Source organism: Muntiacus reevesi, chromosome 15 (assembly GCF_963930625.1).
Source record: "Muntiacus reevesi chromosome 15, mMunRee1.1, whole genome shotgun sequence".
NCBI classification, from domain to species: Eukaryota; Metazoa; Chordata; class Mammalia; order Artiodactyla; family Cervidae; genus Muntiacus; species Muntiacus reevesi.
This window is the reverse complement of record NC_089263.1, coordinates 63,590,949-63,613,437: the sequence shown is the minus strand read 5'-3', so window position 1 is coordinate 63,613,437 and position 22,489 is coordinate 63,590,949. Positions and strand designations below refer to the sequence as shown.

The 22,489-nt window shown below is 47.4% G+C and overlaps 1 protein-coding gene across 2 annotated transcripts in view; it reads right to left on the bottom strand.

Moving 5' to 3' along the window:
- Positions 1–22,489, bottom strand: part of TRAF3 (TNF receptor associated factor 3) — a 117,430-nt gene that overhangs the window by 26,136 nt on the left and 68,805 nt on the right. For both annotated transcript variants that reach the window (XM_065906255.1, XM_065906254.1), the window contains exons 3-4: positions 4,105–4,350; positions 2,554–2,605 (exon numbers count right to left, since the gene is read on the bottom strand). In XM_065906255.1, coding sequence (XP_065762327.1) covers positions 2,554–2,605; positions 4,105–4,349 — 297 coding nt within the window. In that variant the 5' untranslated portion in view covers position 4,350. The remainder of the gene's footprint in view (positions 1–2,553; positions 2,606–4,104; positions 4,351–22,489) is intronic.

Below are 22,489 nucleotides of genomic sequence, written 5' to 3'. Positions count from 1 at the left end.
CTCAAGACAAGCCCACACCAGGACCGAGTTCACACTTGGATCCTGGACACTCCCAGGCTCCAGCCTTGCTGGGAGTGGAACCTCCCATGGAGGAACGGGGCGGTGGGCGCGGGCGCTACAGCTCGAGGCCTTGCTAGATCCTTGCTGGGGGAACAGAGAAACCACCATAAAAGACAATGAGCTGCAGACGGTCTGTGCAACATTTATCTTGGTTCCTGCTCTGAAGGCTGTATCACTTGTAACTAACTCATTTTTCAAAAAGAAGGCGTTAGCTTGCTATTTAAGAAACTTTTAAAAACATGTTGCAAAGATATAGTTAATCCAACAATGAAAATGTTCCCCTTTGAAAATGAAAACCTTCCTTTAATTTTCTTTTTCCCTTAGAAAACAAGTACTCTCACTCCTTCTAACAATACAAGCTACACCATCCTAGTACTCAGGCGCTTCTAAGAAACTCCCATGCACTAATGCTCTGTAACAGCAGAAAACCAGAGAGCTCAACAGACCCTTCTTGACTTCACAAGCAAAGAAATAGAATCAACAGCTGCTAAGAGTTAAAAATAAATTAATCTGGAGCCAAATCTAATCTTAGGTAAACATGACTTTTTTTTAAAAGGTCATAATTTAAGATGTTGAAGTCAACAGAACAGGTATTTTTAACCAGTAAGAAATCACGTGATCACAGAAAGTGATCCTTCTGTGCCATTAAGTTTCTTTTCTCTTCTCTGGGCCGCCCCTCATGGCTTGTGGGATCTTAGTTCTCCGACCAGGGACTGAACCCGGATCCACGTCAGCAGAAGCACGGAGCCTTAACTGCTGGATCACCAGGGAATTCCCTAAGTTTCTTAAATCAGCAGAGTTTAACTTTGGTTCCCTAGCGGCTCAGATGGTAAAGAATCTGCCTGCAATGCAGAAGACCCAAGTTGGATCTCTGGGTTGGGAAGATCCCCTGGAGAAGGGAATGGCAATCCACTCCAGTATTCTTGCCTGAAGACTTCCACAGACAGAGAAGCCTGGTGGGCAGCAGTCCATGGGGTCACAAAGAGTCTGACACAACTGAGTGACTAACATAACTTTATAACTTAAGGAGGAAAAAACATAGATTGAAAACATCAGAACAATAAAAGTACAGAACTTCAGGGCTGAGAAAGAGCTCGCACCATTTCTGCAACCATCCCATTTTACAGACGGGGAAGCGGAGGCCCAGGGGCATCGCCATCCTCAGTGACCTGCCCAGTGGCTGAGGTCAGTCTCCCACGGCCCAACCAGACCTACAGTTCCCCACGAGGATTCCTGGCTTATTCAGTCTCACTTACGATTCTTCATCAAATTCCATATTGTTTTTCAGCTATCAATGCCATTGAAAAATAGGGATGACAATTCTGAATGATGAAACGAGGCATTAAAAAGCTGATCTCAGCCTGTCGTTTCAACCTCCTCTCTCAGTCACATTGGTTTGTTGTTATTTAGTTGCTCAGCCATGTCTGACTCTTGTGACCCCATGGACTGTAGCCCACCAGGCTCCTTTGTCCATAGGCACTTCCCAGGCAAGGATAGCAGGGTGGGTTGCCATTTCCTCCTCCAGGGGGTCTTCCCGACCCAGGATCAAAACCGCCTCTCCTGTACTGGCGGGTGGGTTCTTCACCACTGAGCTACTGGGGAGCTCGTCACATTGGCTAGATACACGCTAACAGGTTGCTGTGTTAAGACAAGGGATAGCGCTGCGTCGTGACCTGTGTTTCTTCCAAACAATCCCCTCCCTACTGCTGGGCAGGTAAGTGCTGAGGAGGCACAGGTATGCGGATTTCAGACAATTCTGTCTCTGACCTGCCCGGAGCAGGTGACGCTGGGGCCTGCCCTGGCAGCCCTCGGGCCCGTCACCAGCAAGCCCGCGCTCACCGGTGCCACTGGACAGCAAAGGCCACGGGAAAGCCCGAGTGAGAACTTCACTGTACAATTTAATGGCCTACACTTAAAATATGGTTAGGTTCATTAATCAGAATATCAGAACCACATATTTTTATTGATCTTTTAAGTACTTCAAGAACGGGTGGTTTCAAACGAGAAGTGTGCCCAGGAGGGCTCGGCAAGGTGCAGAGGACCACACAGTCGGTGAGACGGGCCCAGGCCCCTGGGTGCTGGGCTGCAGGGCCCTCACGAGCTCTGAGGCACCCTCGGCCACGCAGGGGAGGGGAGGGCTGCAAGCACACGTGTCTAATGACTTCAAGACGCTGTGTGGGGGCAGGGAGAGAGCACATTCGGTGGGGCCCGCAGACCAGCGCCGCCAGAAGGCTGAGTGCAGCCATCTGGGAGGAGGGCCCGGGGTGACGGCGCACATCCCCCACCCGGGGTCTTGGAAGGTGGAATCGTGACCGACCCGGGGAGGAGCCAGGCCCGGGGGCTGAAGCACTGGCCCAGCGTGTCTGCCGGGTGTGTCAGGGTGCTCGACCCTGCTCCGCCAGCCATCACAGCCAGCATGCGAGACGCAGACCTCACGGCAGGCACCCCCAGCGCAACATAGCGACCAAACAGCTTGTGAAAAACCAGCAATACCTTGTCTTTGATGATGACTTCTTGACAAGCAGTACATTTCGGGCTGGAGGAGCTGAGGGGAGAGACACAGTAAACGTGTTAGAGGGCGAGCACCTTCTCCGGGAGCACTGGGAACGCTGAGCCATTCACTTTGGGGTCGTGTCTGCTGTGCGGAGCTCGGAGCAGCTTCAGAATGCCAGGATGAGTTTGGCTTAAATATGGTCTAAATGGGAGAAAAGGGCTAAGATTCTTTTTTAGTAGTGATTTTTCATAAGGAAGTTTTTTAGCAGAACAGCTTAGATCAGTCCCTTTTGGAAAGTCCCTTTCAATTAAAAGTGAAATTTCATTTCAGAAACCAAAAGCAGCTCCCCGCGGAGGGGCTCTATAGCGTGAGTGCCCCCAGCTCCCAGGAGGGCCTCTGAACAGTGCGGATCCGCAGGCTGTCTCCTTCGCAGCTGCTGAGAAGCTGATGGAGTCCCACGGACTTGAGTCCTATGGGAATCGAAAGCTGAGCCTGTCTCCAGAGACCACGAGTCTCCTACATGATTCTTGTCCCCAAACTCAGGACACGAGCCACTGCTCCCTAGCTGCCCTTTTTTGGACTTGATTTGTTCACCCCCATCCTGTGCTGGAAACCACCTCTGAGAGATTAAAAATAAAAAACTAATTTTGAGTGCTCCTTCCTTCCAGGGCCCCTGCCCTCGACAGCCTAAGGGCACCTGGCGTCCAGGCCTGGGGGCACCCCGGAGGCTCCGGGAGCAGCAGGCAGGTGGGCGGGGGGACCCGATTAACAGGCTTTAAAATGACAGCTCGCTCATCCAGGCTTCACCAGCACGGAGCCTGGAGCCCGTGCTCACCTGTTTTAATCCTGGGACTCGTTCAGAGTCCTTAGGCGCCGCTCCGCCGCGGGCGGGATCCCCTGACACCTGCCAAACTCGGAGCAGGAGGAGCGCCAGGAGCAGAGGAGGACACTAAGAGAGACACTGTCCCGGCCTGCCCCGGCCCACAGGGGCCGCCCCGCAGGGACAGCGGGCGCCCTGGGGCTGCGCCGCCGTCACCGAGCTCGTTCCAGAGCTGAGTCCTCAGTCTGGGGGAACAGGACACGAGCTCAGCCGCACGTCCCCAGAGGGGGCCCTGGGGAGGGAGGCTGCCTTCCGGCTCCCGCCGCCGGCGAGGCCCAGGCTGAGTGCGGTTCTCAGCACCCCACTGGGTAAAACCCGCGGGATGAACCAGCTCGCTCTGCTGTACAGCCCCAGCCTCCCTGACGCGGGGGGTTTGAGTGGCGTCAGTTCACAATGACAGGCCTGCGAGGGCTGCTGCAGCTCCTTGACACTCAGCTCCAGGGCATCCTGTCCTTACCGAGGCCCTGCCCCCCACATCCCGAGCCCCTTGCACACCCCTATCCTGGGGGCTCGCCTCGAAGGGCACCACCATTGCTGGTGGATGGGCTGGCTCCTCCCCAGAACGTGAGCGCCTCCAGCAAAACTGGGCCACGGACAGGGGCCAGGGGCCCCAGGGGAGAGGCCTCGCGGGGGGCGCTGGGGAGGGGCGCCCCGAGTCTGCGGCACCCACCTGAGCAGGGCGCCCATGCAGGTCTCACAGAAGCGGTGCCCACACTCGGTCTGCTTGGGGCTGCAGAGCACCAGGCGGCACTTCTCACACTTGTACTTGTCCTCCACGGCCTTCACGAAGCGCTCCTTGTAGCCGCCCTGCTCGGGGACCAGCACGGCCGGCCCGGCTCCGCGCTCTGGGTGCAGCTTCAGCGGGGGGTTGGCAGGCAGGGCACCGGCCGCGTCCAGCTTCTTACTGGGCTCCATCCTAGGAGAAGGGGGTCCATCAGAGCGGGAACGCCGGGGGGTGGGGGCGTGGGCCCGGGCAGCTGGTCGAGGCTCCCTGCGGGCCTCCCACCCCAGCACCCAGGTCCCCACCCGGGGACCTGCTGCGAGGCACAGACTGCATTGTTAAGGCTCTTTAATTTAAAATGCAGATGAGGCTCTGCATCACTTCACATTCTACAGACCATTCTGATGGTGCAGCTCCCGTCGTCACCCAGCGACCACCTCCCCTGGGCGGGCTGCCCAGTCCCATTCTCGAGCCTGCCCCGCAGCCTCGGAAGCCGCCCTGGGTGTGCGGGACCCGGTGCCTGGGACTGGACGCCAGCGGGGACTCTGGGGCTGGCCAACCGCACGGTGATGCGTGTCTGGTCCCCACCTGCGAGGCCCCGTCCCAGAAAGTAGGAGCTCAATTCAAAACTCACCGGTCTCTCAAGACCAGCTGTGCTCCTGCTCAATCCATCTATTTCTGCGACTGACACAAATCAGGGCCAAACGCCTTCTCCTTATGAGGTGCTAGGCATCCATCCACCCACCCCCCACCCTCCTCAGCCCAAGGCCCCCAGCCAGCGAGGGCGGGCCGGATGCGGGTTCTGCGGGAACGGGGCACGCTGCACCCCTGGGCCCAGGGCACCTGGGTGGGCCGGGGGCAGAGGCCACGCCGCCTGAGCCTCACTCCTCACGTCACCTCTTCCCGCCCCTGGACAGGGTCGAAGGGAGGCGTGCCCATGGCCGGGACGTGCAGGAACCACGCAGGAGGCAGAGCCCATGACAGGTACATGACCCATCTTCCAGCCACACGGGGTTACTTTTAACAAAACACACACTACTGTGCAGAGCGCGGGAGCCTCCTGTGGCGTCTATTTGTGACACCCAAAAAAAAAAAGATTTCAAAGTGACCCAAAAAGGCCAGCAACCCTTTGCTCACCAATTCACTGACTAGAATCCTCTTTGTCAAGACGCCAAGTAGGAAGGTGCCTGTCTGGGAAACGGGTCAACCAGGAGTCGGTCTGCTGCCATGGGTCTCCCGCCCTGCCCTCCTGCAAATGCTGACCCCAGCTCCGCCGCCCTCTTCTCCACACGCCTCCCGCCTTCTCACGGAGCCCACCCTGGTCAGCCCACTCACTGCCCACCCCCCGCAGTCCACCTTCCCAAGACTGCTGCTTATGGTTTATTTACTGCCGCACTCCCTGAGGCAGGGCGTGGGTTTGGATCTGCTTTGTTGAACAAACCCTGGGCACCTGGAATCACTGGGGCCCGAGTTAAAAGGTTCTTGTTACACATCTGCTGAGTTAACAGAGGGAAAGGTGAGGTCTGGGCCACTCACAGCAAACTGTATTTCTGTGAAGCCAGAAAAAAGAAAGAAAAACTTCAGTTTTCAGAACTGATCTCATGGCTTCATGCCTTGAAAACCTTTGCTTAGATCAGACGCTACTTGTAGTATTTTATCCTATAATGCGTGAGGAACGTGTGTTCCATAGATAAACAGTTCTCAGTGAGACATGTTTGACTCTTTGGTTGTGAATTCCTATTTCAAATATAAGAGACAACTCAGGATGAAGCTAATGACGAACAATAACTGTTGGTTTACCTATAACTAGGTAGAGGTCACATGTCCTCTGAACAGACAAGTGAAGAACACAGGTTTGGATCCTTGGTTTTTACAGGCTGTTTAAGACAAGTGAAGTGTATGAAAAGGCAAAACGATAGGACACTGAAAGATGAACTCCCCAGGTTGGTAGGTGCCCAATATGCTACTGGAGATCAGTGAAGAAATTACTCCAGAAAGAACGAAGGGATGGAGCCAAAGCCAAAAACAACAACCAGCTGTGGATGTGACTGGTGATAGAAGCAAGGTCCGATGCTGTAAAGAGCAATATTGCATAGGAACCTGGAATGTTAGGTCCATGAATCAAGGCAAATTGGAAGTGGTCAAACAGGAGATGGCAAGAGTGAACGTCGACATTCTAGGAATCAGCGAACTGAAATGGGCTGGAATGGGTGAATTTAATTCAGGTGACCATTATATCTACTACTGTGGGCAGGAATCCCTTAGAAGAAATGGAGTAGCCATCATGGTCAACAAGAGAGTCCGAAATGCAGTACTTGGATGCAATCTCAAAAACGACAGAATGATCTCTCTTCGTTTCCAAGGCAAATCATTCAATATCACAATAATCCAAGCCTATATACCAATCAGTAACGCTGAAGAAGCTGAAGTTGAACGGTTCTATGAAGACCTACAAGACCTTTTAGAACTAACACTCAAAAAAGATGTCCTTTTCATTATAGGGGCCTAGAATGCAAAAGTAGGAAGTCAAGAAACACCTGGAGTAACAGGCAATTTGGCCTTGGAGTATGGAATGAAGCAGGGCAAAGGCTCATAGAGTCTTGCCAAGAGAACACACTGGTCATAGCAAACACCCTCTTCCAACAACACAAGAGAAGACTCTGCACATGGACATCACCAGATGGACAACACTGAAATCAGACTGATTATATTCTTTGCAGCCAAAGATGGAGAAGTTCTATACAGTCAGCAAAAACAAGACCGGGAGCTGACTCTCAGATCATGAACTCCTTATTGCCAAATTCAGGCTTAAATTGAAGAAAGTAGGGAAAACCACTAGACCATTCAGGTATGACCTATATCAAATCCCTCATGACTACACAGTGGAAGTGAGAAATAGATCTAAGGTACTAGATCTGATAGACAGAGAGCCTGATGAACTATGGACGGAGGTTCGTGACACTGTACAGGAAACAGGGATCAAGACCATCCCCATGGAAAAGAAATGCAAAAAAGCAAAATGGCTGTCTGAAGAGGCCTTACAAATAGCTGTGAAAAGAAGAAAAACAAAAAGCAAAGGAGAAAAGGAAAGCTATTCCCATTTGAATGCAGAGTTCCAAAGAATAGCCAGGAGAGATAAGAAAGCTTTCCTCAGTGATCAATGCAAAGAAATAGAGGAAAACAACAGAATGGGAAAGACTAGAGATCTCTTCCAGAAAATTAGAGATACCAAAGGAACATTTCATGCAAAAATGGGTTCGATTAAAGACAGAAATGGTATGGACCTAACAGAAGCAGAAGATATTAAGAAGAGGTGGCAAGAATACACAGACGAACTATACAAAAAAGATCTTCACGACCCAGATAATCACAATGGTGTGATCACTCACCTAAAGCCAGACATTCTGGAATGTGAAGTCAGGGGCCTTAGAAAGCATCACTATGAACAAAGCTAGTGGAGGTGATGGAATTCCAGTTGAGCTATTTCAAATCCTGAAAGATGATGCTGTGAAAGTGCTGGACTCAATATGCCAGCAAATCTGGAAAACTCAGCAGTGGCCACAGGACTAAAAAAGGGTCAGTTTTCATTCTAATCCCTAAGAAAGGCAATGCCAAAGAATGTTCAAGCTACTGCACAATTGCACTCATCTCACATTGCTAGTAAAGTAATGCTCAAAATTCTCCAAGCCAGGCTTCAATAGTACGTGAACTGTGAACTTCCAGATGTTCAAGCTGGTTTTAGAAAAGGCAGAGGAACCAGAGATCAAATTGCCAACATCCGCTGGATCATTGAAAAAGCAAGAAAATTCCAGAAAAACATCTACTTCTGCTTTATTGACTAAGCCAAAGCCTTTGACTGTGTGGATCACAATAAACTGTGGAAAATTCTGAAAGAGATGGGAATACCAGACCACCTGACCTGCCTCTTGAGAAACCTGTGTGCAGGTCAGGAAGCAACAGTTAGAACTGGACATGGAACAACAGACTAGTTCCAAATAGGAAAAGGAGTACGTCAAGGCTGTATATTGTCACCCTGCTTATTTAACTTCTATGCAGAGTACATCATGAGAAATGCTGGACTGGATGAAGCACAAGCTGGAATCAAGAAATAACAATTACCTCAGATATGCAGATGACACCACCCTTATGGCAGAAAGTGAAGAGGAACTAAAAAGCCTTTTGATGAAAGTGAAAGAGGAGAGTGAAAAAGTTGGCTTAAAGCTCAACATTCAGAAAACTAAGATCATGGTATCCAGTCCCATTACTTCATGGCAAATAAATGGGGAAACAGTGGAAACAGTGTCAGACTTTATTTTTGGGGGCTCCAAAATCACTGCAGATGGTGATTGCAGCCATGAAATTAAAAGACGTTTACCCCTTGGAAGGAACATTATGACCAACCTAGATACCATATTAAAAAGCAGAGACATGACTTTGCCAACAAAGGTCTGTCTAGTCAAGGCTATGGTTTTTCCAATGGTCATGTATGGATGTGAGAGCTGGACTGTGAAGAAAGCTGAGCGTGGAAGAACTGATGCTTTTGAACTGTGGGGTTGAAGAAGACTCTTAAGAGTCCCTTGGACTGCAAGGAGATCCAACTAGTCCATCCTAAAGGAGATCAGTCCTGGGTGTTCATTGGAAGGACTGATGCTGAAGCTGAAACTCCAATACTTTGGCCACCTGATGCAAAGAGTTGACTCATTCGAAAAGACCCTGATCCTGGGAGGGATTGGGGGCAGGAGGAGAAGGGGACGACAGAGGATGAGATGGCTGGATGGCATCACCGACTTGATGGACATGAGTTTGAGTAAACTCTGGGAGTTGGTGATGGACAGGGAGGCCTGGCGTGCTGCAATTCATGGGGTCACAAAGAGTCGGACACGACTGAGCGACTGAACTGAACTGAAGACAAGTGCACACACGCCCAGAATCGCAAGCACATGAGGAGAAGCTCCCTGCAGCCTGTCCTGAAAGGCAGACTGCAGACCTGTCAGGACTCCCCTGGAATGTGGGGTGCTGACTGGGCACCTATGCCACACACCCCAAGGGCCCCTCAAACCCCGCCCAGGGTCCCCGCCCCGCCCCATGCACGGCCCATTCCTGAGCTGAGTTGCTGGCTGGATAACGGGCTTCCAGGGATGGAGGGGAAAGAAAGCGCCTGGGCAGCACAGACAGGAAAAGCATCGGCCCTCCTTGAATATCCGCAAGTGAGGTCAGAGAAGACAATCTGAACCCGACGCGTCCAGAAGAGGCAAATCCCAGAGCCCCATAGCAGGTTCTCAGTCGGCAGGGGTGGGGGAGTGGGCGCACCTACTAATGGGAACCAGGCTTCCCGGGTGACTGCACATTCTGTGTAGAGACTAAAAACCAGTGAACCATACGCCTTAAAGGGGGTGGACTCTATGGTATGTGAATAATATTTCAATTTAAAATCTAAACAACATTTCAAAGTAAGTGTTTAAGCCAGTTCCATTTAGGTTTGGTTAACGTGTGACGTTAACACGTAGCGTCGTACACTTTAAACGTAAGGCGTGGCTGTGCCCTGTGCTGGGGAAGCGCCTCGGGAAGATCTCTCTGTAGCAGCACCCGCTGGCAGAGAAGACCATGGCCCAGGGGCAGACGCTCTGCTGGTGTCCCTGCGAGCGTGCACACACCCAGAATCAGCACACGCACGTGGAGGGAACGCGTCTCCTCCTTCCTCCACACAAACCACGCTGCGTGTGCAACACGTGCAAACTAGCCTACGGCTCTCCTGTCAGCGCCAACAGCGCATCCCGGGCATTTCTCCACAGTGGCCTGTAAACAGGCACCGCATCACGGGGAAGGGCCACACGGCACTGCACGTGGGGCTCCCCAGTGCTGCTCACGGACCGCGAGGCTGGTCTCAGCTGATGCTATAAATGACCTGCAGAGAACACTCCTGAACGCATCTCCGCACTGAGGCAAGGACGCAGAAACACGGCTGCTGGGTCAAAGGTCACGTCAGTTTTAAAATACATCATTATTCGGTTGTTAAAGTCGTGTCCAGCTCCTTGTGACCCCATGAACTGCAGCATGCCAGGCTCCCCTGTCCTTCACTATCTCCCTGAGTTTGCTCAGACTCATGTCCATATACGATCACTGCCCAGTATCTTTCTAAAAAGGTTGTCCATTGGATACTTCCTCCAATGGTTAGTAAACTGTTAAACATTGTTTTAGAGGACAACAGCCGGTTCTGCTCCAATGCTGAAGCTCTGACTTTATTTCGGCCTCAGCCGTGTTTTCTGGAGGCCCTGCTAGCCACGAGTGGGCAAGTCTCAGGTTCTCCCACGGGTGCTCGTCTCCTGAGAGCCCCCAGCAGGCACAGCCAGGCCATGCAGGACGGCACACCACTGGCCTCCCACCAGGCGGAGAGGCCTCAGCGGAGCGGCTCTGCAGGGGCTGCCAAACCAACTGAATTTCATTTCAGTAGGTAACTGAGGACCTCCAGCATACACGGCACCATGCCTTGCATGTCAGGGTGAGCGGGTGAGGGGGACTGTCCCCGCCCCTTGGGAGCTCTGCGAGAGTTGTGAGCAAAGGGGGCACTCCAGGGTCAGCAGTGGTAACAGCGGCAGGAGCGGGCAGCACCCCCTGAGAGCTTACAGAGGCTGCAGATGCTCAGACTGGGAGGCCTGCACCCTGTGCTGGGGAGATGGGCTTCTTGAGTGGGACCTGGGGCAAGATGATCCCAGTTCTGGCGGAGGACAAGGCAGAGAGACACAGACGCAGCATGGCTGGGTGGGAGTGGCTGGCGGCCAGGTCCTGGGGGCTCCAGGGAGGGTCGGACAGGCAGGGGCTGGGAGTGGCCTGGGTGGGAAGGCAGGCCTGGTGCTCCCGCCCTGAGGCAGGTCCTCAGGCACAGCTTTCATCCTTGAAGCCTCAGTTTTTCTTTTCCCATGAATAGCAGATGGCGCCCTTAATTCTCTGGCATTTTCAGGCATCACTGAGGTATTACATGCAGGATCCCTCTGCAAATTGCAGCACTACACCCAGAAGACACACTCTCCTCCCGCTGGATCGGGGAGTCCATGGGGATCAGTTGCTTCCTCACTCTGGATAGCTTAAAGCCTTGTCAAAAAGCCCTTGCTCAGCAATTAGGCAAGGAAAAAAAGAAATAAACAGCTTCCAGACTGGAAAGAAGAAGTAAAACTATTTCCATTTTCAGATGACATAATCCTGTGCATAGGACATACTAAGGAACCAACTAAAAACAAGCTGAATTAATAAACTTGCTCAGTAAAGCTGCAGGATATAATAGCTCAGTCAGTCAGCTGTGTCTGACTCTTTGAGACCCCGTGGGCTGCAGCACGCCAGGCTTCCCTGTCCGTCACCATCTCCCGGAGCTTGATATCAACACATAAAGTCCAGTTGCATTTCTATACACTAGCAGTGAACAATTCAAAAATAAAATTGAGAAAGCAATCCGATTATAAGAGCATCAAAAATAATAAAATATATTCTGAAAATGATAAAACACTGCTTTTTATCCTAAGCGGAAAGCTTCCACACTTACGGACTGGAACCCTTAACATGGCTCAGGCGGCCCTACTACTCTGCCTGACCTACAAGCCCGTCCCAACCCAACTGAGCCTAGCTGGGGCTTGTCTTGCAGAAATTAATAAGCTGAACCTAAAACTCACACTGAAATATGAGGGACTCAGAATAGACAAAACAATCCTGAAAAAGAAGAACCAAGTCTGAAGACTCACACTTCCTTATTTCAAAACTTACTACAGATGAATCAGGATACTGTAGTAGTGGTAAGAAGGACAGACAGACAGTCAGTGAAGCAGAACCAGGAGTCCAGGCAGAAATGCTCACATTGATGGCCAGCTGGTTTCGGACAAGGGCGCCAAGACCGTCGCTGGGGAAGGGGCAGGGTGTGCTCGGGCCGGCGAGCTCACGGTCGCCACAGAACGGAGCGGGCTGTGCCCCCGCGCATCCCTTCACGGCTCTGGCAGGCCGTGCTGGCGGCCACTGCCCAACGCCTGCGGGCCACCTGCCTCCTCCTTCCCAGCTGGTCAAGTCAGTACAACGCCGGTACAGAAGGGCCACTCCCCGGAGAGCAGCGGGGTGGGCTCTTAAGTCCTCCCTGGCTGACACCCTTCTCTGCCTTTCAAGAAAAGGTACTGTGTGTACCAGACACATAAAAACGATTCTGTGCAATATCCACGCAAGGTTAAGAATACAGCATCAACAAAGCCCCAGGACCCAGCACCCACGTGACAGTCACCATCGTCCTGCGCCCCCCACCTCAGCCATCCCCTGCCTCGCTCCAAAAGCCAATGTCACCCTCAACTTCGTACTTATCTTTGTACTTACTCTTACTATCACACATTTTTCTTCTTAAACAAAACATTTCGCCTCTTCTTAACCTCATAAAAATGATAAACCATATGCAGTCCTCCGCCATCAGGGTCATATCAGTGTAACGCCACGTGTGCTGTGTGTAGTAGACATATTTCATTAATTTTTACTACAATATAATATTCCACAGTGTACCTATCTTTTTATCACACTGCTTCCATTTTCTGCTAGTATGGACACTCTGTTGTGAACATCCTAGAGCATCTGTCCTGGGGAAATTTCTCTAGGGTATACACTTGAGATCACGGGACTAGGGTTAAGCAACTGTAAGCTGCGGGTCATATATGGTCAGTAGCCTGTTTCTGCTAGGCTCTCAAGCTTAACACGCTTTTTACATTGTTAAAGAGTCAAACAAACAAATGAAACAAAGGCAAGTGTGTGACAAGACCTTATACATTGCCCACAAGGCCTGGAATATTTACCACTTCGCCCTTTAGAGAAGAATTTGCCAACTCCTGCCCTGAACTCCACATCTAGAGTTCACAGGAACGGCTGGTCTGCAGGGTGTAGGCACAGCCAGTTCACGAGCTTCGCTAACCCACCCTCTCACCAGCACTGGGCATCATTAGACAGCTTAATTTCCACCAATCTAGCAGGTATGAGGGTCCCTTTTCTTCCTCACTCTGATACTTAAATAGGTTCAGCATATTTTCATATGCTCACCGGCCACTTGTGCTTTTCCTTCTGTTGAAATGCCTGTGTCTGAATTTTTTAACTGCGTTATTGGTCTTTTAAAATATTGATTTGCAGGGGTGATTCATATGTTCTGACTGCTAATCTTTTGTTAGTTATATGTATATGTTTTCCCCTTAGGTTGTGGCTTCACTTTAACTTTCTGCATTTTAATGAAGTGAAGTTCTTAATTTTAATGTAGTCAAATGTATCCTTTTAAAGGATATCTTTATCTATACCTCTTGGCCTTTTAAAAATATTTCGATGAGCTTACGGGTGATGCTGATGAAAAAGGACAACCTAATACATAGGGAACCAAACTGAAAGCAGTTCTTCTTCTATCACAGAATCATTTCCAAATAAAGGATATTCTGCTCAAATAACGAGTCACCAACTATGTTGAATAGACTCACATTACTCAAGGGAAATATTCTACCTAAACAAGAGCTTGTTTAAGAAATTACATGAACCCCAAGCAGGGCCCAGTGGGCAAGCCCACGCCCTGCTCTATCGGTGAGATGGCTGATGTGGGCCTCAGCTGGCCCACAGTCCTCCCTGGTGCCAGGACTGGTGGATGAATGGACCCTCTCAGGTTTACTGATCCCAGACTCCGCCAAGGATCAAGGTCACTATAAGAAGCCAGTTCTGATTTAAAGCACACAAATCACCTAACCACCTCCTAAAACTACTAAGACAATAGGATGATATCTTTAAGTCTTAAGACAATTATCCACCGACTGTGTCCTGAGGAAAAGGAAGTTTTTGGATTTAGGAAGACCATCACTGGAGGCAAATTTTCCACAACCAGCCCAGAGGCAGCCGGTAGTGAGAGTGAGCATTGCTAAAGCTGGATGCCCATGGGTGTGTCACCCTAAGACCACACACAAGGTCAGGCAGGAGAACCACCAAAGTGAATCTACTTCAGGTGCCCTCCCATCTGTGGAGCAGGGGGGATGAAAACCTCAGCATCACCAAAGGAGATAAAACGTCTATCTGCAAGACCAAAGTTTTCAAAAGCAACAAGGGAGGACACGAGTACTAATGAAAATTTATCTCTCATACTGTTCACCATTGAAAGTCAACTTAACTCCTTTCTGAAATCAGCTAGGGTGGACATAAATGAGGCAAATTCAAAATTGGTCGCCAGGTTAAGAACAGACGTTGAGTGATGTCAGTGAAGACGGCTGAGTACATAACTCTAAAAGTCCATCCTTCAATAAAAGCAAGAAAACAGATGGCGAGATCTGTCAGAAACAACCTGTGTGGAACTCTAAAAACTAAACAGAAAGCTTACAGCAATCAGAGGGATGCTTAATCAACAGAAACCTGCTGCATCTCGGTGAGGACAGTGAGCTCTGCCGCGTTTTCCCCACCCCTGGCCCCCTCCCCAAGAGGCAGGGGCCTGGAAGACAGATGCCTGCAATCCCAGCATGGGGACTGGCTGGAGGCTGGGGGCAGGTGGAGGGGAACAGACTCATGTGCAAAGAGTTTCAGGAGTAGTTACGACCTCTCTGGTGGCTCCCCAGAAGACCCGCTCAAACGGCTTGACCTCATTAGTCTCAGGACTCTCCTAGCACTAAGGCAGCCACGGTGGGGCTGGGGTGCTATCCTAAAAACACTCACAGGCAAATGGATGAGTCACTGCTGCCTGGGCCAACCAGTAATAGTAGAAGAAAACAAGAGACAAACCAAAAGACTGACAGGAAATGCTGGGAAACGAGGGCTCTGAAGAGCTCCAACGTGTTACTGGGATCCCAGAAGGCCACGCACATGCTCCGGGCTGTGTGCACACTCAGGAGAGATCTGAGAAGACCCTGAACTCTCACCTCCGGCTGACCTTCAGGTTCTGTACAAGCAGGAAGTGATGCTAAGCCAAACTTGTCAACTGCCTGGCTGGGTGCTCAAAACATACCCCGACACTCACACATACCCTGTATGAAGAGATTCGGAGATAATTTTGGTTCCAGGCACTTAAGAAAAATCTCTGTGTGATTCTTAGCTGACTACTACACTGGTGGAACAGAGACTTCAGTGAGTGCACATGATAAAGAATACGGACTTTACAAAATCAGCTCAAAAAAGTCATTTATGCAAACTAACTAAAACAAGTGGCAAGAAATACTGGAGAGAAGCTCATTTCCATATTTGCCATATTATAATATCCAAAATGTCCATTTTCAACAAAAAAATTGTAAGTCAGGCAAGAAATAAGGAAGCATGGCCCATATACAGGGCAAAAAAAAAAAGCAAGTAATAGAAACTATCTAGGAGGAAACCCAGACATTAGACTTAAAATTGTACATGAGTTCAAAGAGATAAAGGGAACCGTGTCTAAAAAAGTAAAAGAAACCATCTGAACAATGTCTCATGAAATAGAAAATATCAATAAAAATCAATAAAGTTTAAAAGGAACCAAACGGAGATCCTGGAGTGAAAAAGCAAAATAATGGAAAAGAAAAATTCAATAAAGGGGCTCAACAGAAGAACTGAGTAGACAGAAGAAAGCATTAGAGAGCTTGAAGACAGGTCAATTGAGATTTGAAGATAAGACAATTGAGTTTATCCAGTCTAAGTAACAGAAGGAAAAATAATAAATGCAAAGAGCTTAGAGACCTATGGGGCACTATCAATCATACCAACCTATACATTACTCTGGAAGTCCCAGAAAGGAGAGGAGGGAGACAAAAAGGTGAAAAGAATATTTTAAAAGATAATGGACAAGGATTTCCTATTTCTGATGAAAAATATTAATTTGCACATTCAGGAAACTCAACAAACTGTGTAGGTTAAACTCAAAGAGATCTATACTAATACACATTACCATTGAACTGCTGGAGGAAAGAAGGAAAATTTTGAAAGCAGCAAGAGAAATGATTCCTTACATAAAAGGACTTCCTCAATAAGATCAACAGTTGACATCTCATCAGAAACAATAGAGGACAGAGGACAGTGGGATAATATATTTGAATGGCTAAAAGAAACAAATATTAACTAGGAATCCTCTGTCCCTGACCCCCCAAAATGTTTCAAAAATGAAGAAGACTCAACAAAATACTAGAAAACTAAGCCCTAAAGCACATTAAATGTATTCTACACCACGATCAAGTGGGATTTGTCCCAGGAGGGTAAGAGTGGTTCAGTATAAGAAAATCAATCAATGTAATATACCACAGTAAAAGAACAAGGGTAAAATACACATGATCATCTCAACTGGTGTAGAAAAAGAAGTGGACAAAATTAAACATACTTTCATTAGAACAATCCTTAGAAACTAGGAATAAGAGGGAACTTCCTTGACAGGGGGCTTTCCTGGTGGCTCAGATGGTAAAAGAATCCACCTGCAATGCAGGAGACCTGGGTCTGATTCCTGAGTCAAAGAAGGGAATGGCTGGAGAATTCCATGGACAGAGGAGTCTGGCAGGCTACAGTTCATGGGGCCATAAAGAGTCGGAAATGACTGAGCAACGAACACTTTCATCTTCACTTTTCCTTTACATTATAAAGGATAAAAGGTATTTGTGAAAAACCCACGTTTAATGGTGAAAGATCAGGAAGAAGGGAAGGATGCAAGCTTTCACCACTGTTACTCAATATTATATGGAAATTCTATCCAGAGCAATTAGGCAAGAAAACGAAATGAAAGGCATCCAAATTAGAAAGAGAGAAAGAAAACCAGCTCTATTCACAGATGATATGATCCTAGGTATAGAAAATCCCAAAGACTTCACAAGAAAGTACCTAGAACTAATAAAAGAATTCACCAAAGTTGCAGGGTACAAAAGCCAAGAAAGAAACATCATTTCTGTTTCTACACAACAGCAGCAAACAATCTGATTTAGAAAGCAACTCCATTCACGATAGCATCCAAAAGAATCAACTACCTAGGAAAAAATTTAACCAATCTGTGAAAGATCTGTTCACAACTGCTGAGAGAAAGAACACACCATTCAATGTTAAGGTATTTGTCTGCTCCAAAACAGATCTATGTACATGGACCGGAAGACAATGTTATGATGGCAATACTACTTCTGACGGTTAATTTTATGTGTCAACTTGTTGAGGTCACAAGGTGCCTAGATATCTGATCAAATATTATTCTAGGTGTTCCTGTGAGGGCGTTGGAAGAGATTAACATTTAAATTGGTAAAATGAATAAAGCAGACTGCCCTCCCTAATGTGGAGCCTCATTCAATTAAATGCCCAAATAGAACAAAAAAGTCTGCCCTTTCCCCAAGTAAGGAGGAGTCTTTGTGCCTGTCTTCAAATTGACACACTGACTTTTTTCTTGCCTTCAAACTAAAACTGAAATATATATCAGTTCTTCCTGGATCTGAAGCCTGGGTTTTGGATAGAAACCACACCCTTCCTGTCCCTTCTGCACGAAAGGGAACATTTCATGCAAAGATGGGCACAATAAAGGCAGAAACAGTAAGGACCTAACAGAAGCAGAAGAGATTAAGAAGAGGTAGCAAGAATACACAGAAGAACTATACAAAAAAGATCTTCATGACCCAGATAACCATGATGGTGAGATCACTCACCTAGAGCAAGACATCCTAGAATGCGAAGTCAAGTGGGCCTTAGGAAGCATCACTACGAATAAAGTTAGTGGAGGTGATGGAATTCCAGTTCAGCATTTCAAATCTTAAAAGATGACGCTATGAAAGTGCTGCACTCAATATGCTACCAATTTGGAAAACTCAGCAGTGGCCACAGGACTGGAAAAGGTCAGTTTTCATTCCAATCCCAAAGAAAGGCAATGCCAAAGAATGCTCAAACTACTGCACAATTGCAATCATCTCACACACTAGCAAAGTAATGCTCAAAATTCTCCAAGCCAGGCTTCAATAGTATGTGAACCGTGAACTTTCAGATGTTCAAGTTGGTTTTAGAAAAGGCAGAGGAACCAGAGATCAAATTGCCAGCATCCGCTGGATCATTGAAAAAGCAAGAGAGTTCCAGAAAAACATCTACTTCTGCTTTATTGACTAAGCCAAAGCCTTTGACTGTGTGGATCACAACAAACTGTGGAAAATTCTGAAAGAGATGGGAATACCAGACCACCTGACCTGCCTCCTGATAAATTTGTATGCAGGAAAAGAAGCAACAGTTAGAACTGGACATGGAACAATGGACTGGTTCCAAATTGGGAAAGGATTATGTCAAGGCTGTATACTGTCACCCTGCTTATTTAACTTATATGCAGAATACATCATGAGAAATGCCAGACTAGATGAAACACAAGCTGGAATCAAGATTGCCGGCAGAAATATCAATAACCTCAGATATGCAGATGACACCACCCTTATGGCAGAAAGCGAAGAGGAACTAAGAGCCTCTTGATAAAGGTGAAAGAGGAGAGTGGAAACGTTAGCTGAAAACTCAACGTTCAAAAATGAAGAATGTGGAATTCTGTCCCATCACTTCATGGCAAATAGATGGGGAAACAGTGACAGACTTTACTTTTTGGGGCTCCAAAATCAATGTAGATGGTGACTACAGCTATGAAATTAAAAGACGCTTGCTCCTTGGAAGAAAAGTTATGACCAATCTAGACAACTGATAAAAAGCAGACATTACTTTGCCGATAAAGGTCTGTCTAGTTAAAGCTACAGTTTTTCCAGTAGTCATGTATGGATGTGAGAGTTGGACCATAGAGAAAGCTGAGCGTGGAAGAATTGATGCTTTTGAACTGTGGTGTTGAAGAAGACTCTTGAGAGTCCCTTGGACTGCAAGGAGATCAAAACAGTCCATCCTAAAAGAAATCAGTCCTGAATATTCATTGGCAGGACTGATGCTGAAGCGCCAATACTTTGGCTGCCAGATGTGAAGAAGTGACTCATTGGAAAAGACTCTGATGCTGGGAAAGACTGAAGGCAGGAGGAGAAGGGGACGACAGAGGATGAGATGGTTGAATGGTATCACCAACTTGATGGACATGAGTTTGAGCAAGCTCCAGGAGTTTGTGATGGACAGGGAAGCCTGGTGTGCTGTAGTCCATAGGGTTGCAAAGAGTTGGACACGACTGAGTGACTCAACTGAACTGAACTATACCATTAGCCCTCTTGATTTTGGGCCTTTTGACTCAGACTGGAACTAAGCCACTGGCTCTTGTAGTTGCCAACTTAAACTGCAGATTTTGGGACTGGCCTGCCTCCATAACTGTGTGAGCCCCAATTCCTTAGAATAACTATCTCTTTACACACGCACATACACACACACACCTTATTGGTTCTGTTTCTCTAGAGAACCATAACAAACATACTACCCAAAGCAATCTACAGATTCAATGCAATCTCTATCAAAATTCCAGTGGCCTTTTACAGAAATGAGAAATCTGATCCTAAAATTCTGTAAAGCAATTATCCTTCACTTAAAAATAAATTTTTAAAAAATCACATGGAACTGCAAAAGGGACCCCAAAGAGCCAAAACAGTATTGAAAAGGAAAAACAAAGTTGAAGAATGAACTTAGACCCCTGCCTCACTCCATACATGCGAACAAACTTAAAATGGATGAACAACTAAAATATAAGAACTAACACTGTAAAGGGCTTCCCAGGTGGCGCTAGTGGTAAAGAACCCACCTGCCAATGCAGGAGATCTAAGAGATGCAGGTTAGATCCCTGGGTCAGGAAGGTCTACTGGAGGAGGTCATGGAACCCACTCCAGTACTCTTGCCTGGAGAATTCCAGGGACAGAGCAGCCTGTTGGGCTACAGTCCATATGGTTGCAAAGAGTCGGACATGACTGAAATGACTCAGCATGCATGCAACACCATAAGTTTTAGAAGAAAACACAGGGACAGATTTTCATGATGCTGGATCCGGCAAAGGATTCTTAGACAGGACCCCAAAAGCACAAGCAATGAAGAAAAATAAGATAAACTGGCCTCACAAAATTTGAAAACTTTGTATATAAAAGGACACTATCAAGAAACCAAAAATGCAAAAAAAAATGGGAGAAAGTTATTTATTTCCTTGGGCTCCAAAATGACTAAAGATAGGGACTACAGCCATGAAAAAAGATGCTTACTCCTCAGAAGAAAAGCTACAACAAACCTAGACAGCGCACTAAAAAGCAGAGAAATCACTTTGCTGACAAAGGTCCATATAGTCAAACCTGTGTTTTTTCCAGTAGTCATGTACGGATGTAAGAGTTGGACCTTAAGGAAGGCTGAGTGCTGAAGAACAGATGCTTTTGAACTGTGGAGCTACAGAAGACTCGTGACAGTCCCTTGGACAGCAAGGAGATCAAACCAGTCCATCCTAAAGGAAATCAATGCTGACTATTCATTGGAAGGACTGACGTTGAAGTTGAAGCTCCAATACTTTGGCCACCTGATGCAGAGTCAACTCATTGGAAAAGACACTAATGCTGGGAACAACTGAGGCCTGGAAGAGAAGGGGATGACAGAGGATGAGATGGTTGGACGGCATCACTGACTCAATGGACTTGAGTATGAGCAAGCTCTGGGAGAGTGAAGGACAGGGAAACCTGGTGGACTGCTGTCCATGGGGTTGCAAACAGTCAGACACGACTTAGCGACTAAACAACAAACAAAATCTGCAAACCATGTATAAGAGTCTAATATTCAGAATATACAAAGAATTCTTACAGCTCAACAACAAAAAAACAACTCAATTAAAAAATGGGCAAAGGATGTGAACAAACATTTCTCCAAGAAAAACATAGAAACAGCCAATAAGCACATGGAAAGATCTTCAACACCATGAGTCACTGCTGCTGCTGCTGCTGCTGCTAAGTCGCTTCCGTCGTGTCCGACCCTGTGCGACCCCATAGACGGCAGCCCACCAGGCTCCCCCGTCCCTGGGATTCTCCAGGCAAGAACACTGGAGTGGGTTGCCAGTTTCCTCTCCAATGCATGAAAGTGAAAAGTGAAAGTGAAGTCGCTCAGTCGTGCTGGACTCTTAGCATCCCTGTGGACTGCAGCCCACCAGGCTCCCCCGTCCCTGGGATCCTCCAGGCAAGAGTCCTGGAGTGGGGCGCCAGTGCCTTCTCCGACCATGAGTCACTAGAGAATTACAAACCAAAACCACAGTGAGCTATCACTTCAAGCCCACCAGAATGGCCACGATTTTTTAAAAGGTAAAACAACAAGCATTGTTGACAATGCAGAGAAACTGATGCCCTCATATATTGCTGGTAAAATGCATTGGTTTTTTGTGGAAAACATTTTCAGTTTCTCAAAAAGTTAAACACAGAATTGCCAATATGACCCAGCAATTGCATTCTTAGGTGTATCCCCTAAACAACTGAAACAGGTACTCAAATCAACATATGTACAGACATGTTTATAGTAGCACCATTCACACTACTCAAAAGGCAGAATCAACCCAAATGTGCATCAACAGATGAACAGATAAACAAAATGGGGGGGTGGGGAGTGTAAATATTAGCCATAAAAAGAAATGAAGAGATAATGATACAGGCCACGACATAGATGAACCTGGAAAATATTATGCTAAGTGAAAGACGTCAAAAAGAAAAGGTCACATACCGCATGATTCCATTTATATGAAACATACAGAATAGGCAAATCCAGAGACAGAAAAACAGATTGGTAGCTGCCTAGCAGATGAGGAGAAGGACAACGAGGATTACCAGCTTAACGCCTTCAGGGTTTCCTTCTGAGGTAATGAGAGCATCTGGGACCAGGAGGAGGTTGTGGTCACAGCCTGTGAGTGTGCTACATGCCAGTGAACTGCTCACTTTAAAATGGTTCATTTTACGTTCTGTCAACTTCATGTCAATTTTTAAAAACTACCATTAAAAAAACAAACCAACATGAGATACTACTTCACAGCTATTAGTGTGGCTGTAATTTTAAAAAAAAAGGAAAACTTCAAGTGTTGGTGAGGAATATGAAGAAACTGGAACCCTCATACACTGCTGAATATAGTAAAATGGTTCATCATCTGTAGATAACAATTTGGCAGTTACTCAAAAAAGTTAAACAGAGTTACCACATGACCCAGCAATTCTACTCTTGTGTATATATCCAAAAGAAGTGAAACACAAACGTTTACACAAAGACTTGTGCGTGAATGTTCACAGCAGGAATATTCAAAACAGACAAAACTATTCAGTCCAAATGTCCGTCAAGAGATGACTGGATACACAAAATTTATATATGCCTATATGATGCACTATTATTTAGCCATAAAAAAATAAAGCGCCAACACATAATACAGCATGGAAAAACCTTGAAAGCGTCATGCTAAATTAACAGAAGCCAGGAGCAAAAGGCCACA